Here is a 15,170-nt window from a genome sequence, read left to right as displayed (position 1 = left end):
AGAGAGAGAGAGAGAGAGAGAGAGAGAGAGAGAGAGAGAGAGAGAGACTGTTTAGGCTGAGGCACAACATAGCTTTAAATGTGGGTAAATTCCAATATATAAAGAATAGATTAGGTAGGAAATGTGTCTGGATTTGGTTTATGGAGATTAAGAGAAAGCCCATTGGCTCAGGGCTCTTCATGCAAATTTATAAACAATATGCAGGTTGAACACTGACAGATGTTCAGGAGCAAACAGTGTTTTATACTTTGTTTCCTATTCTAAGGACAGTGGCACTGCAAAGCCCCTGGTGGCGACAGCATAAGGTTCATCAATGGTAGTATATTGGCTCCTTCACCATGGGGGCTTCGTACAACATCCAACACGGGGGCTTTGTGAGTCAGTTCAAGGCACAATGCTTCTTCCCAGGTTTTTAAAATCAAAAACATCATTGCTTCCTTTATTAACCATAAAGTCACTTCTTTGCCCTCTGGTCTCTAAAATTGTACCGATTTTGTTATCTGTCTTTGAAATCAAGTTCCTGGAAAGCTACAGTAACCACAAGACCGGGGCGGTCACAGTTCACCCTATGAACACGGTACACACCTGCTGCTCTGTGAGAAATGAAAGGAGACAGGCGCTCATTTCTGGAGTTGTTTGGAATCTTTACTTCTCAAGGAAACTTCTGCCCCTTCCTCAGAATCCGACCAACACTAGGATTCGCCATAACTACTGCTCCAGCGTGGAGCCAGAATAACTTTGAATGTGGAAAATCAAAAATTGTCATCAGGCACAGCAGAAACCTTCTCTTTCTATTTCTCCATTCCAACGTGAAGAGTTTTACACGTTTGCCTAAGGAACAAACACATGTCAGGTACTCCACTGTTCAACAGATCACAGGATTAAAAGCCAGAGAGAAAGGGAACATTTTAACAAGCATAAAGGGACAGCAAGACAATAAAGCCCTTTGCTTCCAACAAAGCTCACAGTGGGAGCAGCTCTCTATTGCTCTCAGAGGATTATAAATGCTTAGTGTGTTGAGTTTCAGAGGAACACACACAATAAGTGGGGCTAACTTAAACAGCTTTTATAAGCAATTTCAACAGGGACTGTAAATTTTTCTTGTGAATAGTTTGGAAGACTTTCTACACAAACTGAAAAAAACCAAAAAGTGATGTTGAATTCAAGCAAGAAAGAACAAAGAACTCAACAGATAAGTTTTTTTAACATTAAAGGGTCAAAGAAACATTATGTGGTAACACTCAGATGGAATCCTAAGATTTCATATTTGCAGTCATATCCATTCATGGGCTTATCTGAACATCCATGCCTGCAGTAATTTAGAGCTTGCTGATGCATAAACTCGAATCATTCACACTCTAGGGCAGGTAAAAGAGATCAAGCCCTTTAACCAATGTTTAAGTTTCACCACCCATGGGCACCTGCCTTTCAAGCCAGCTTCACAGGTCTTTACTTATTATAAATCCTACAACACCCATTCATGGTCTGCATGATACCCATGACATCTTCAGCAGTAATTATGATACTTTATGCATTCTTCTTCAAATAAGATTACATGTATGATTATATAATATGTGCATATAATATATTAAAGTACGGTGTGTATATAATTTGCATAATAATTTGAGAAAATATAAATCATAGTGTTATTCATAATAAATCATGTAAAGTTGAAGCTACTCAATCGGCATCAGGAAACAGAGAGGTTGTGATAGAGCGAGTCAAATATAACATTGCCTTCATGAATCCGAGAGGACAGAGGAGTTAAAACTCATTGTAGAAAAAAAGACATAATAGAGATTAAAGATAGTTTATAATTTAAGAATTGCTGAGAGTTATTGAACATGAAAAAACATTTCTTTGACTATTATTGATAACTTTGGCCTCTCCTTATCAAACTAGAAAAGGTACTATTAAGGCAATGTGTAGGGTAGGGCAAAACTTTTGTGTACTGATCACACATCAAGAATATGTGACTGTATCTAGGCATGTCTAGATGCTTAGACAATGGGTAGTGCCATTACATTCAGTAGATGTGAGTGGCAGATGGCAAAGAATGAAATTCAAGGCAATGAGGAAGAGTTTCACCTAGGCACGAGCAGGGAAGATGCACCGTTCATGTCTTCCGGATGCTCCATGTCCTTTACATTGTTCAAAACCATGTTTTGTGTGTAATAGTCTATAATTCTCCATTAATCACATAGTTATTGTCCACACATTTTCCCCTCTTCTACTTCTACTCATCCTCTGAATCTGTCCCCAGTCCTTTTCCATCATCCCTTCTGTAAGCAAGGACTGTGCTCCATCTAGTTTGTATAAGGGGAATCACTCCCTCATCAGTCTTGCCCCTTCTGTGTCCTCCTCTTTGCCACCACCACCTGACATCTACAATGGTGTCAAACTACAGAAAGGACCTCAAATATATGAAACATAAAATCCTCCAGAAGTAGACCCACCCACCAGCTTCATCTGCCCTTCTTCCCAAAGGCTCCACAGACACACACTTAATACTCTTCTAAGTTCTTGTCCCCACTCATGGCTCCTAGTCTCTGTGCACATTTAGTACTGTGCTTGACTTAAAGCCCAAAGGATAGGAGATAGCTTCATGATCCATACATTCAGAAATTTATCTATACTTAAGGCATAATTCATTACATTAATGTGATTTATGAATTATGAGCTATGGTAAGGCAAGAATATTAACATATACTTCTTTCTTCATCACTCAGCAGTATTCCTGATATCTATCAAATGAAAGATTAAAACAATGGAAGGATATGTGTGTATGGAGGAATGAATGAAAAATGAATGAACACACACACACACACACACACACACAAGTGATAAGCTTTAGCAGCTTCAGAATGTAATGGAGTTATTATTTGGATTCTCCATAAACACCTAGAGGCATGATCAGGTGACCCCATAGGCCACTTTCTCAGCTACTAATTTACCTAGCGTTATTCTCATGGTTCTGTATTTTTAGAATTTGAAATTATAGATATCTATGGGTCCTGACATTCAGCTTCACTTTTGTACCTCAGATATTTAAATGTATTCTCATTTGGAAAAGGTCTGATTTTTTAAGACAAAATTAATTCATGAAAATAATAATGCAGGAAGATAATAGCAATCTGTGATGCTTTAATTGGTATTAGACTAGCCACTTGGGATGTGGAAAATGTCCAAATGGATACATCAAGGTTTGTACTGGCATATTTGTTACAATTAATATTTCAGTTATGAATTACCCTACTTTTAAAAATGCACTTCTCTCTTGAGTAATTTCCATACTGCTGCCTAACACTGTCAGGGAGTTTTTCTCCTGGAATATTTTCTGCTGGCAATTATCCTATACCTAGGAATCATAGTTCTCTTGACCAGCATGGTGGTGCTGTTCAAGTGGCATCAAGTTTCCTACAGAGGAACACATCGAACAAATGATAAAATTATTGAGCCCTCCACCCAAATAATATGGTTCATATAAACACATTCACATAGAGAAGGGAAGGACAGAGAAATGGGAGTGAGGGAGAAAGGGGGGGAAGGAAGGGGGAGGGAAGAAAAGACTTAGCTATATTTGCAATTCAGAATGTCTGACATCTCTTCCCTTACTTTTCCCCCTAAAACATGAAGGCTGAGTTTTTTTGTTTGATTGTTTTGTTTTGTTTTGTCGAGAGACAGGGTTTCTCTGTATAGCCCTGGCTGTCCTGGAACTCACTCTGTAGACCAGGCTGGCCTCGAACTCAGAAATCTGCCTGCCTCTGCCTCCCCAGTGCTGGGATTAAAGGCATGCACCATCACGCCCAGCTTGAAGGCTGCCTTTTTTAAAGGAATCTTTTTTCCCCCACAAATTACAATATGGATATCATATTTCCTACTTTTTTTAGTCCCTCCAATCATTTCCATGTTACCTTTCTTGCATTCTAAAATTCATGATCTTTATTTCATTAATCATTATAACCTGGCTGGCCTGGAGCTCCCAGTACAGTTCACTCTGGCTTGGTACCCACCCACAGAGGTCCATCTGCTTCTGCCTCCTGAGTGTGAATGCACTAAAGTGCACATCACTATGCCTGCTTGGGTCTGCACCCCACCTTTTGCTTGTTTTTTTACTCCCTTGCCTTCTTCTGGCTCCTTTTGTACTTTTTATGAGTCTATCACGTCTTTAATTGGCTTAGCGGTCACGTGGTCCTTTATGACTTTCCTGTAGTTCTGACGGAGCAGTGGTTTCATGTCAGTGTTGTGGGCTGTTTTTTGTTGTTGTGGTGATGGTGATTGTTGTTGCTATTGTGGTTGCTGCTCTATCTATGTATCTTCTTATATGTCTGGTTTGGGGTTTTATTTCTCTAATTGTATGGTTATGTTTTGTATTTGCAAAGTTGGAAAATTATTGTGAGACTAAGACTAAGTTTCTTCCAGAGAGGACATACATTTGCCTTTCTCAATGACATTTCAACAATCCATGTACTTCTCAGTCCAGCTTGAGGTATTAGGGTGATCCAGACAGTGCTCTGCAGGGCTACCTGCACTGGGGGTATCTTATCAGAAATAAGATGAGCTTGACCCGCCTACCTGCTTGGTGACTGTGGTTTCTTATGAGAGTCTTCTGGGGTCTGCCAAAAAAACCATATACTCTCAATGTCTAAGACTTCCTGGTGTTGACATTTCCCTCCCTGGGTCAGAATATTCCTCGAATCAGACTAGTCTTTCTAGAACATCACATCCCTACACACTTTACTCTCCTCCTTCTCATTGGCTTTTTGACATCAGAACACATACAATTTATACATATTTTATCTTTTAAAAAAAGGTGTGGTGGGATAATTTGAAGATTTTTCTTTTTTTTCTCCTTTCTTTTCTTTTTTTTTAAGAGTTATTTATATCATGTGTGTTCTTTTGTGATTGGGTTACCTCACTTAGGATGATATCCTCCAGATCCATTCATTTGCCTAAGAATTTCATATTCATTGTTTATAATAGCTGTGTAGTACTCCATTGTGTAAATGTACCACATCTTCTGTATCCATTCCTCTGTTGAGGGGCATCTGGGTTCTTTCCAGATTCTGGCTATTATAAATAGGGCTGCTATGAACATAGTGGAGCATGTTTCCTTATTACATGTTGGAGCATCTTCTGGGTATATGCCCAAGAGTGGTATTGCTGGGTCTTCCAGTAGTACAATGTCCAGTCTTTTGAGGAACCACCAGACTGATTTCCAGAGTGGTTGTACAAGCTTGCAATCCCACCAACAATGGAGGAGTGTTCCACTTTCTCCACATCCTCGCCAGCATCTGCTGTCACCTGAATTTTTGATCTTAGCCATTCTGACTGGTGTGAGTGGAATCTCAGGGTTGTTTTGATTTGCATTTCCCTGATGATTAAGGATGTTGAACATTCTTTCAGGTGCTTCTCAGCCATTTGGTATTCCTCAGATGAGAATTCTTTGTTTAGCTCTGAACCTCATTTTTAATAGGGTTGTTTAGTTTTCTGGAGTCCAACCTCTTGAGTTCTTTATATATATTGGAGAACACACATTATATGCACTCACTGATAAGTGGATATTAGCCCAGAAGCTCAGAATCCTTCTTAGAAGGGGGAACAAAATACCCATAGAAGGAGTTACAGGTACAAAGTTCAGAGCAGAGACTGAAGGAATGATCACCCAAAGACTGCCCCACTTGGGGATCCATTCCATAAACAATCACCAAACCCAGACACTATGGCAGATGCCAACAAGAGCTTGCTGACAAGAGCCTGATATAGCTGTCTCCTGAGAGGCTCTGCCAGTGCCTGGCAATTACAGAAGTGGATGCTTACAATCATCCATTGTACAGAGCACAGGGTCCCCAATGAAGGAGCTAGAGAAAGTACCCTAGGAGCTTAAGGTGTTTGCAGGCCCATAGGAGGAACAACAATATGAACTAACCAGGACCTCCAAAGCACCTTGGGACTAAACTACCAATCAAAGAAAACACATGGTGGGACTTGTGGCTCTAGCTGCATATGTAGCAGAAGATGGCCTAGTCGGTCATCAGTGGGAGGAGAAGCCCTAGGTCCTGTGAAGGTTCTATGCCCCAGTATAGGGAATGCCAGGGCCAGGAATGGGAGTGGGTGGGTTGGGGAGCAGGGGGAGGGGGAGGTAATAGGGGATTTTTGGAGGGGAAACTAGGAAAGGGGATAACATTTGAAATATAAATAAAGAAAATATCTAATAAAATTATTTATTTCATTTATATGAGTACACTGTACCTGTCTTCAGACACACTAGAAGAGGGAGAGGGCATCAGATCCCATTACAGATGGTTGTGAGCCACCATGTGGTTGCTGGGAATTGAACTCAGGACCTTGGAAAGCATAGCCAGTGCTCTTAACCACTGAGCCATCTCACCAGCTGACATTTTTCTTAACCTTTACTAAAATAAGAAAGGCAAATTATGGCAGTTCAACTTCTTTGAGAAGCTTAGTATTGAAGAGTCATCAAGAACTTTGAAGCCTTTCAAGTTTTTCTTTGGTGTTTTTCCATTTTCACAGCAGCAGCATGTCTGGTGCACAACTGTAAGTTAACTGTTACAGACAGCAAGGGCCACTGTATTTTCCAGCTTTCCTTGGGTGGTCCTACTTTATTCTTGCTTTCTGACCTTGTCTTATGCATATCCTAGAAGGATTTCCTCCTGTGAATAAGAAGTTCTATCATCCCCTGAACCAAGTAACTACCCTTTTCATGGAAATTTGAGTTTTATTAAATAACTCTTGGCTATTGATCTCTTCAAGATATAAACATAAGGATTCTGGTGATTCTGGTGGCCCTAAAAGGAGTATTCCTAAAAGCATAAAACATTTTTTAAAAACATTAAATCGGATTAAGCCTAAAATGAATGTTTAAAATTACTGTTGAGCCACCATTCCAGGTTACAGGGTTGTGATGTGTTCTCCAGCATGTCTATAATAAGGATGAGAAATCATGAGGGTGTATGGAAGGCTGACTGTAATGCTATCAGCTCACGCTGAAGTCCAGGGTCACACTAAGGGCCCCATTAAACCGATAGCACACTTTACTATCTTCAGGGTAGATGACATATTACAATAAGGTTGTCAAAAAGTCCTCTTAGAAAACCCCAGAACAATTTTAAAGCCTAGTGATATTGGAATTTTAATATCATCTAACAAGCCCTTAAGTTTCTCAGCTAGGTTTTACAATTTTCCAATCATATATATGTTATAAGTTTGTGTTAGAGTGGATTTTTCAAATTTTTTCCTAAAATGAAAAGTACCAGAGCTCCCACAGACTAAACCACCAACCAAAGGTTATACATGGATGGGCCCATGGCTCCAGCTACTTATGTACATGTGTAGCAGAGGACTGCTTTATCTGGCTGGCATCAGTAGGAGATGAGGCCCTTGGTCCTATGAAGGCTTGTTGACCCAGAATAAGGGGATGCTAGAGAGGTGAGACTAGAGTAGGTGGGTGGGTGGGAGAGCACCCTCTTAAACACAAAGGGGAAGGGGGTATGAGATGAAGGGGTTGTGGAAGGGACACTGGGAAGGGAGACAACATTTGAAATATAAATAAATAAAATAACCAATTAATTTTAAAAAAAAAGACATTTACTTGTGGATTTCAACTTCATTACTTTTCTATTTCCTTTTCTTGCCATGGAATTCATTAAAAATTGTTTAAGATGTAATGTCTGAATGCAGAATGTTCATCTGCAGGTGCTGATTGTCTCAATGGTGAAGACAGGCTGTCAGCAGGCAGGACACAGGATAACATGACAAAAGAGTGATGAGGAGCGCAGGGTGAGAACATCTCATCATAATATCATCTCCACTTCGAGATTCATTAGCTGTGTATGTCTGTATACCACAAACCCTACCTCGTTACCCCTAGATGGAACTAATCAATATCTTATCACACTGCTAAGAAGAAGAAATGTAATTATGTTCCCAGTAAGAAATTAATATTCTCATTCAAACACCTTCAAGTCTGACATCGAAATAAGTATTTTCAAAAACAGTAAAATCTACCTCTTGGGGGTTACTTCCTTTTTTGTGATGCTATAAAATATAAAAATGGAAAAATTCTAACAATAAGGCATTAAGCATAGGTGTGTCATTGGCCTTTAAAATTTGGTTATTATAGTCTTTCACAGAGTTAGGCATTTCTTATGTAAAGCATGGGACAATACTAGATTTTTTTTTCAAAGATTATATTAGAGTCACAGAAAACAAGTAAGTGGCTATATTATTCACACCATTCCTAATGCATTTTTTTTTCACCACTTAAGAGCAAAAACTCACGTGTTGCCCCACATTTCAGTTGAAATGTGCTGATTTTTTTTTTTTAATCACTTAGGTTTTATTTGTTATTCCATAAATAGGAATTATTCGCCTCAGCTAATTGCTGAACATCTATAAGCACTTTCTGCATCAGTTTCTACTCAGCGTTTTTGTGATTTACTGAGAACATTAACATTGTATTACTAACAGCAAAATGAGCTAGGGTTGCTCAGCATTCAAGAAAACAAGCTTTTCCCAATGCAGTAACCACTCCAGACCAGACCAGCTTCAGCTCACATTGCCCCAGGCAAAACAACACACACACACACACACACACAAATATCATTAAAATAAAAGCAGATATACAAAAATCCCAGCACACTGCTAGAGTATACCCTGTCCCCTATTAAAACAGGTTAATCATTAAAGAGACACTTTTGCAAGTCTACCTTAGAATTATACTAAGAAACCCTCATAAAGGTCACAATTGCACCTGGTTGGAAAAAAGTCCTTCCTTCTGGATTGCCTCAGTAAAATATGAGTGGAAAAACAACCCTAGTGAATAAAGGGGACACAGCAATGCTCCAAACCCATACTAAGGCTGATCTTCAATAANAAAATAAATAATAGAAAGCCAACATTCACGTGGAAACTGAGCAACACGCTTCTCAATGATACCTTGGTCAAGGAAGGAATAAAGAAAGAAATTAAGGACTTTTTAGACTTCAATAAAAATGAAGCCACAACATACCCAAACTTATAGGACGGATTGAAAGCATTTCTAAGAGGAAAACTCATAGCTCTGAGTGCCTCCAAAAAGAAACTAGAAAGAGCACACATTAGCAGCTTGACAACAGACCTAAAAGCTCAAGAACAAAAGGAAGCAAATTCACCCAAGAGGAGTAGACTGCAGGAAATAATCAAACTCAGGGGTGAAATCAACTGCTTGTGGACGTTGTACATCGTGGTGCGCACTAGGCTCCGCACCACGATGTACAACGTCCACAAGCAGATGGTGCTGGCACAACTGGTTGTTATCATGTAGAAGAATGCGAATCGATCCATTCCTATCTCCTTGTACTAAGGTCAAGTCTAAGTGGATCAAGGAACTTCACATAAAACCAGAGACACTGAAACTTATAGAGGAGAAAGTGGGGAAAAGCCTTGAAGATATGGGCACAGGGGAAAAATTCTTGAATAGAACAGCAATGGCTTGTGTTCTAAGATCGAGACTTGACAAGTGGGACCTCATGAAACTGCAAAGCTTCTGCAAGGCAAAAGACACCATCAATAAGACAAAAAAACTACCAACAGATTGGAAAAGGATCTTTACCTATCCTAAATCAGATAAGGGACTAATATCCAATATATAAAAGAACTCAAGAAGGTGGACTCCAGAAAATCAAATAACCCTATTAAAAAATGGGGCTCAGAACTGAACAAAGAATTCTCACCTGAGGAATACCAAATGGCTGAGAAGCACCTGAAAAAATGTTCAACATCCTTAATCATCAGGGAAATGCAAATCAAAACAACCTTGAGATTCCACCTCACACCAATCAGAATTGGCTAAGATCAAAAATTCAGGTGACAGCAGATGCTGGCGAGGATGTGGAGAAAGAGGAACACTCTTCTATTGCTGGTGGCATTGCAAGCTTGTACAACCACTCTGGAAATCAGTCTGGCGGTTCCTCAGAAAATTGGACATAGTACTACCGGANGATCCAGCAATACCTCTCCTGGGCATATATCCAGAAGATGTCCCAACCGATAAGAAGGACACATGCTCCACTATGTTCATAGCAGCCTTATTTATAATACCCAGAAGCTGGAAAGAACCCAGATGCCCCTCAACAGAGGAATGGATACAGAAATTATGGTACATTTACACAATGGAGTACTACTCAGCTATTAAAAAGAATGAATTTATGAAATTCCTAGCCAAATGGATGGACCTGGAGGGCATCATCTTGAGTGAGGTAACACAATCACAAAGGAACTCACACAATATGTATTCACTGATAAGTGGATATTAGCCCAAAACTTAGGATACCCAAGATATAAGATACATTTGGTAAACGCATGAAACTCAAGAAGAATGAAGACCAAAGTGTGGACACTATGCCCCTTCTTAGAATTGGGAACAAAACACCCATGGAAGGAGTTACATAGACAAAGTTTGGAGCTGTGATGAAAGGATGGACCATCTAGAGACTGCCATATCCAGGGATCCATCCCATAATCATCTTCCAAACGCTGACACCATTGCATACACTAGCAAGATTTTGCCGAAAGGACCCAGATATAGCTGTCTCTTGTGAGACTGTGCCGGGGCCTAGCAAACACAGAAGTGGATGCTCACAGTCAGCTATTGGATGTATCACAGGGCTCCCAATGGAGAAGCTAGAGAAAGTACCCAAGGAGTTAAAGGGATATGCAACCCTATAGGGGGAACTACATGATGAACTAACCAGTACCCTGGAGCTCTTGTCTCTAGCTGCATATGTATCGAAAGATGGCCTAGTCGGCCATCATTGGAAAGAGAGGCCCATTGGACTTGCAAACTTTATATGCCCCAATACAGGGGAATGCCAGGGCCAAAAGAATGGGAATGGGTGGGTAGGGAAGTGGGGGGGTATGGGGGACTTTTGGGATAGCATTGGAAATGTAATTGAGGAAAATACGTAATAAAAAAATAATATATATATATATATATATATATAAAGAAAATTCCAATACAAAATAACGAATGAAAAAGTAGTATATCAGTGTCTACAATGGAGTCACTGCTTATTCAATTAGTAAAAATAATACATCCCGCTCCGTAAAAAATTAATAATTGGCATTTAAAACCAAACAGAAAAATATTGCTTATTTATAGTGCATTTGGAATGTTCATAGATTTTTACTTTAATAAGGTTCATGAGTAGCCCCCCATGCTTATGACTGACCTAAGAACAGCTTGGCTTCATCAGATATGGCATTATTCTTGGTTTTAATATAGCTAAAGTGACTTCAAAAGAATGGGTACAACAGATGGGGTATTCATGCATGCTCCCCTCCCCCCCCCCCGCAAAAAAGCTGATATCTTCCATGGATCTATCTGAATCTTTGACTCTTCTAACTATATATGGAAGTTTATGTGCAGAGACACAAGATCTGACTGAGCATTCCTACAAACTATAAGAATAGCACTTGTGTAGTTACTAGCATTTTAAAATATGCACGATGGTTGTCATCTCTTTAAGAAAATGTTACGGTCAAGATGCTTGCACTGTAACAGCTCACCATCTCAGGGGGCTTCACAGTTGGTATTATTGCCAATGCTATGATTTAGTGACGTCTTGGTTCTGTTCATCTTTAATGCTGCTATGAAGATTATTTAGGCTTGATTGGAAGATGCCCATTGAAGATTATTTATGTATGATATCTATGTGTGATTGGAGGGGGCCCCATCCACACTAACATGAGCAATGTGCCTTATGCAAACCTCCCCATTTTAAGCATCGTTCAACATACACCCTCACAAGAAACATGCAATGTGTGATTAAATATTTGGTTGCTGTGACTATGGACCAGATGAGTTGACTTATAATTACCCATTACACATGACTTTCTGAGTATGCATTTTATATCTAGATATAGATATAGATATAGATATAGATATAGATATAGATATAGATATAGATATAGATATAGATATAGATATAGATAGATAGCCTCATCCACAACACCTCTTGAGATCCATTATCATGAGGTCTTCAGGACATGTCCCTTTAATATGTTCATCTCCCTTGTAAAAACTGAGGAAAACAAACTGCCCTGTACATTTGCAAACAATGACAAATCCTCCTGGATTTGGATATGGCTTTACTCTTTGTGTGCCATAGTAAAGGAGATAAGTTGGCTAGCTTCTATTCTGAAGCAGAAGATGAAGAGTCATGGAGGAATGATTGAAAAACAGAGCATGCCCATAAGACTCCTCAGAAGTGGGATGCATTTAATGGTGAATAAACATAGGATTTCTTCAATAATATCCCAATATCTCCATAGAAAGATTCTAGCAGGAATACCCTGAGAGAGCCACACATATAATGTAAGCATTTATCCTGAGGCAAAGTTGAAGCACACTGTTGAGGTGAGGCTGAGAGAACCACTGTGCAAGAGAAATGGGGGGATGATGTCAGGTGAGAGCGCTGCACACTTCCGGGGTCCACGCCCAGTGAAATGGAAAAGGAGCCATCACTTGACACAAATGACTGTGTCGTCACATTCTCTCTGTATTGTCTGTATGCTCAGAAAGGATGAACCCTGATTGCTATACCATTGCTCTTGAAGATAAGTCTATCATGATGGTTCTTTGACCTCACAGTCTCTTTCATATGTATAAAGAGATTTTATCATATTATCAATATTTAGTTCTAACTGTAGTATGAAATATGGTGCCAGGTCATTAAATAGGCTCTCCTTAGACCATTAACATAGGTAAAAAGTGAGTATACTAAGGTTATCATTAATAACTTTGAACAAACTTTATTCACAAGCAAACTTCCTTTGACCTCATCTCAAAACCCTAAAGCTATAATCTGGAGGCATATGATTTATGTCTGTGGTCTACATGAGTATTATACATGCAAGCTCTGCTTTCAACAAGCTCATCTGAAAAAGTTTAATCACAAAGGAGGCTTGACTGTCGGATCATACATTTAGCAATCACACAAATGGATCATAGGTTGTAATTGAAGCTGGGAAATTGAGATTTCTAATCATAATACCCATTTGGATTTCCCTGCCTGTTAGACACAGTGTCTTTTGAAAATACTCAATTTTATTTCTTTCAAGACAGAAAAGAAGTACCACACAGCATGAGTCCTAGAAGCAGGCTGAGCAAACCAACTCCCACAAACATCTGGATGAAACCAGTTCTCCCATAACTAGTTTTCTCAAGTCCAGAATGCTTTAAAGAAGAAAACTGAAGCAGGGAAGCAGTGCTTACAATCAATAATTTGCAAGCATCCTTTGAAAAACAAATCTCTTCTCCTCCCCTGCCTCTCTGTCTGCCTGTCTGTCCGCCTCATTCCCTCTGTGTGTGTCTCTCTCTCTTATACACACACACACACACACACACACACGTGCACACACATCTTCTTCTACTCCCAGATTTCAGTTTTCTATGAATAAGATGAGGAAGGGAATGGGAATGACAGTTAACAGTATAATATGTTTGTCAACAGAGAAGAGTCAGCCATAGATGCAGAGGGAAAAATGCTAAAAGCAAGCAGGTGCTTGACAAAACAAACCTCTGTTGAGTTTGGGCTAATCTCCTCATGCACTATGGCAACCTTACATCAATGCTTACAAGAAGCAACTGAACACCATGAGTGAAAGACGTGTCAACAGGAAAATCAACCATATCTCTAAAAAGCCAAATACTACACATTACAACAAATCCCTTTCCATAGCTTCCTATAAACTATAACAATTCTAAATTATTTTATTCAATCTAAAATCTTGAATTTTAAACGGTGGATCAAATTTCACCAAATGTCAGATCTTCCTGTCTGGAACATTATTTCAAGATTTAACTTCTGCATGAGTTGAAAATATGGACAAGAACAAATATGTCCTTTTTGGGGGGTGGGGGTTGAGACAGGGTTTCTCTGTATAGCCCTGGGAATGTCCTGGAACTCACTTTGTAGACCAGGCTGGCCTCAAACTCAGAAATCTGCCTGCCTCTGCCTCCCTACCTCCCGAGTACTGGGATTAAAGGTGTGCACCACCACACCCGGCTAAGATTCAATGTCCTTATACATTGATATGATTCTTTGTTTCCAACTTACTATAGTTGGAGTTCTTACTGTAATCACAATTTTTCATATTACTATACACATAATCTCTCTCCTTTATCTTCTCCCCCCTTTTACCCTTTCTCTCTGTACCTCATATATATGATGTGTAAGATACACACATATAATGATGGTAGAAAATTTAAAGAAGGTTTAAAGGAATATTTCAGATTGTATTTATTCAGCTTCCCTGTTTATTTTCTATATAAGTTGTTCATAAATATGAAACTAGTTTGATTTGGAAATATATTTGTTTGATTCAGAGGCAGTGGAAATATAATGCCAGGGTCAATGGTACAAAAAAATTTCAGTTCAATATTCACAGCACAGTAACACTTAGTTTACTTACTAGACACTAAAGAAACAACTTTGTAAATAGTTTTCTTTCATGATGCCACAGCCACTCCCTTACTTCACATCACCTGCTAAATGTCTTCAGGAGTCGCAATTTAAACATTTCCCTGGAGAAAGCTTTTACTAATGAATGATTTCAATGCTGTCCATGGAATAATGATAAATAATAATTCACTGAACTCTATTTTTATCTCTTGGTCTACAAATCACAGCATCCACTATATTTCCCTACTTTGAGTCTCTGCCTACTATGACTATCACCAAAATAATCAGCAAAAGATAAGGCTATGAGTATGGAATTTTTCTTTTACTCACTTCTTATATTCATGTTATTATCAAATGCTGATGTGATTCTACATCTCATCTCTCTACACCCACGACGTCATCACTTTTCTTATTACCCATAATCCCATCCTTCCTCTGATCCTTCACAGCTGCGATCCTTCACACTGAACTAGAAACCAGACCTTTCTCCTATCATGATCGTATAAGATTCTTTCATAGTTCATCCATGTCTAGAGAATGAAATCAAAATCTTGCACATGGAAATTTAAATGTCTCATAACACAGATGCAGGTTCCTGCCACGCGGCTCCCAGGATTTCCTAGCCACCCACTTCCTTTCACATGCATGACCTCACCCTCACATGCATGACCTCACCCTCACATGCATGACCTCACCCTCACATGC

General features: G+C 39.3%; 1 protein-coding gene across 5 annotated transcripts in view; it reads right to left on the bottom strand.

Annotated features, from left to right (window-relative positions):
- Tafa2 (TAFA chemokine like family member 2) overlaps positions 1 to 15,170 on the bottom strand; it is a 463,344-nt gene that overhangs the window by 10,314 nt on the left and 437,860 nt on the right. For 2 of the 5 annotated variants that reach the window (XR_003837826.1, XM_029482930.1), the window contains one exon: positions 586 to 831. The exons of the other annotated variants lie outside the window; for them this stretch is intronic. Coding sequence is in view for 1 of the 2 variants with exons in the window: in XM_029482930.1 (XP_029338790.1) it covers positions 820 to 831 (12 nt within the window). In the remaining variant the exon portion in view is untranslated. The remainder of the gene's footprint in view (positions 1 to 585; positions 832 to 15,170) is intronic. 5 annotated transcript variants of the gene reach the window in all.

The sequence above is a fragment of the Mus caroli genome, chromosome 10 (assembly GCF_900094665.2).
Source record: "Mus caroli chromosome 10, CAROLI_EIJ_v1.1, whole genome shotgun sequence".
NCBI lineage: Eukaryota > Metazoa > Chordata > Mammalia > Rodentia > Muridae > Mus > Mus caroli.
Note: the sequence above shows the minus strand (reverse complement) of the source record. Positions and strands in the feature narration are given on the sequence as shown.